Source organism: Alnus glutinosa, chromosome 12 (assembly GCF_958979055.1).
Source record: "Alnus glutinosa chromosome 12, dhAlnGlut1.1, whole genome shotgun sequence".
Lineage (NCBI taxonomy): Eukaryota > Viridiplantae > Streptophyta > Magnoliopsida > Fagales > Betulaceae > Alnus > Alnus glutinosa.
In genome coordinates, this window is record NC_084897.1 from 3,692,533 (window position 1) to 3,695,581 (window position 3,049).

A 3,049-nucleotide genomic window follows, 5' to 3' on the forward strand; every position below is an offset into this window, starting at 1 on the left:
TTATAACTATCATTTGACTTTTAAGATAAATTTAATCATTTAATCAATATTACTTTAACATTTCATTTCACATGTGGGTTCAACTCTATTTTAATAGGTAGATCGAAGAAATAAATTTAATCAATACTTTAACAATTTTTTTCATAACTTTAAATATGTTAACTTGAGTATCCAAGTAAAAGTAGCTGGCCCTTTTTTGCATTTCCAAAAGCAAAAGCAAAAGATGCCTATAGCTAGATTCCCTTATGAATTTATGCACTAATAGACGTCAATTATTCCATTGGTTGCATGTTTTAAAAATTTATTTGTATCATTACCTAAATATTGAAACTTGAAAAGCTTTTATATATATATATAAAGGTATGGGTTGTAAGTCGCATTGTGTTAAACACTTGAGAGAAAATGACTCTACTATCATTGCTGCAACAATCATGGCAAGAGCTACACAAAATACCCTCCATTAATCCCCTCCTTTCTCTTCTTTTGCTCCTCTCTTTTCTTTATGTTTTCAAGCGTATTGAAAGCAGAGAAAAACCCAATTTACCTCCATCCCCACCAAAGCTACCAATCATAGGCAACCTTCACCAGCTTGGCAATTTTTCACACCGTTCTCTTCAAGCCCTTTCAAATGAGTACGGCCCTCTAATGTTCTTAAACTTGGGCTATATGCCAACCCTTGTGTTGTCATCCGCAGATATAGCCAGAGAAATGTTAAAGACACATGATGTCGTTTTCTCAAACCGGCCAAAAACTACTGCTGCCGATTCCTTACTCTACAGATGCACCGACATAGTATTCTCACCCTATGGTGAGTATTGGAGACAAGCTAGAAAAATTTGTGTTCTAGAACTTTTGAACCTCAAAAGGGTGCAATCCTTCCAATATGTAAGGGAAGAAGAAGTTGAAGTATTACTAAAAAAGATACGTGAGTCGTGCAACAAAGGGGCTTCTGTTAATTTAAGTGAGATGATGATGTCAACCTCGAACGACATAGTCTCAAGATGTGTACTTGGACAAAAGTTTGAAGAAGAAGAAGGTAAGAGTACATTCGGACATCAATCATCAAGAAAGATAATGGAGCACCTTGGAGCATTCTGCTTCAGAGATTTTTTTCCTTTTTTGGGGTGGATTGATGTTCTTACAGGATTTATCTCAAGTTTGAAAGCAACTTTCAGACAATCAGATGCTTTTTTTGATCAAGTGGTTGAAGAAAACAACAAAATTAAAACGATTGACGATGTCGAGAGGAAAGATTTTATTGATATTCTCCTCAAACTTAAAAAGAAAGGCATGCTTAACGTTGAGCTCGCTCAAGCTGACCTTAAAGCAATCCTATTGGTCTCTCTCTCTCTCTCTCTCTCTCTCTCTCTCTCTCCCCCTCCCCCCTAAAAGCAATCCTACTATTCTCCCACACACACACTCTCAAAGCAATCCTACTGGTCTCCCTCTCTCTCTCTCTCTCTCTCTCACACTCATACTCACACTCACAAACACACACAACACACCACACACACAATGTCTAAAAGGTTTTTTGTTACCATAATTTCCTAATGTATAAAGTTCAATATTTTCATAATTTCCAATGTCTGAAGTTTTGTGTTTCCATAATTTTCACAACATGTTTGTGGGAGGAAACACACACACAAACAAACCTATTTCTAAAGTTTTGTGTTTCCATAATTTCAGGACATGTTTGTGGGAGGAAATGATACTACTTCAACAACTTTGGAATGGTTAATGGCAGAGCTCATAAAACATCCAAATATTATGAAGAGAGCACAAGATGAGGTAAGAATGGTGGTGGGAAAGAAATCAAAGATAGATGTGAATGACATCAACCAAATGGATTACTTGAAGTGTATCATCAAAGAAACTCTAAGATTACATCCGCCAGCTCCTCTCTCGGTACCTCGAGAAACATCAACAAGTGTGAAATTTGGAGGTTATGATATTCCAGCAAAAACAAGAGTATTTGTCAATATATGGGCAATCCAAAGGGACCCTACTGTATGGGAAAGACCAGAAGAGTTTCTCCCAGAGAGATTTAAAGACAAGACAATTGATTTCAATAGGCAAGAATTTGAATTCATTCCATTTGGAGGTGGGAGAAGGAGATGTCCAGGATTGACATTTGGTATTGCTTCAATTGAAAATATGATTGCCAACGTCTTGTGTTGGTTTGACTGGACACTACCTAGTGCTAGTGTACAGGCAAAAGAGTTGGACATGAGTGAAGTTAACGGGCTCATTGTGTCCAAGAAAATTCCACTTCATCTTGTACCAAAACTACACTCTCCATGATCTATGGGTTAAGAGATTTGTGTGCACATGAGTAAAGTTAACGGGCTCATTGTGTCCAAGAAAATTCCACTTCATCTTATACCAAAACTACCATCTCCTTGATCTATGGGTTAAGAGATTCGTGTTTTAGCATTTGCTGTTGTGTTTGTTTGAAATTAATGTAAGAGAAGGTGGCTTCAACCATAATAATAATAAATTGAAACTTAGTGTTCGATGAAAACTTTCATGCTCTCTCTGCAAACAAATTGTGCACAATAAATTTTGTACAATGATATTAATGTAACCCTCCTAGTCTGTGAATGGTAGGTTTGTTAACCCTCAAATTTCAGATTACATATTAAGAAAGGTAGAGCACTTTTATTTTATTATTATTATTATTTTTTATAAACTACTAAATTGCATGACATGCAAGGTCAAAATACATTAAATTGTCAAATTAAAACCTTAGAGCCTTAGACACTTATTTCAAAATCATAACATAATGAGAAAGAATATGCAATGCAGTTTCCCCCAATAAAGCCTAAGCATTCCACCCCTTCTATCATTAGCCTCAAAAACTGAAATGGGGAAAAACAAAATGTGAGCAAAACGCTCAACAAATATTCCCATCTGACTTGAAGCAGTATGTTTAGAAAATCATTTAAAGTAAAGAGTTAGTAATTCAAATGACACAACATATAAAATAAAAATTTTCTTGCTGCACTCAAAAAAGTTTCCTTAATCTTTCCTAATAAATTTTTTTTTAAAA

At 35.3% G+C, this 3,049-nt stretch overlaps 1 protein-coding gene across 1 annotated transcript; it reads left to right on the plus strand.

Moving 5' to 3' along the window:
* Positions 1 to 369: 369 nt before the first annotated feature.
* Positions 370 to 2,521, plus strand: LOC133851013 (cytochrome P450 71A1-like). Its single transcript, XM_062287300.1, has 2 exons — positions 370 to 1,338; positions 1,687 to 2,521. Exons 1-2 carry the CDS (start codon positions 403 to 405, stop codon positions 2,299 to 2,301), a joined length of 1,551 nt encoding a protein of 516 aa, XP_062143284.1. The 5' UTR covers positions 370 to 402; the 3' UTR covers positions 2,302 to 2,521.
* Positions 2,522 to 3,049: the final 528 nt, after the last annotated feature.

What these genes read in the sequence shown, in the direction of transcription:
- LOC133851013 (XM_062287300.1), top strand. Translation starts at nt 403, where the DNA reads ATGACTCTACTATCATTGCTGCAACAATCATGGCAAGAGCTACACAAA. An exon ending in ACCTTAAAGCAATCCTATTG is followed by an intron (nt 1,339 to 1,686) that starts GTCTCTCTCTCT and finishes CCATAATTTCAG; the next exon opens with GACATGTTTGTGGGAGGAAA.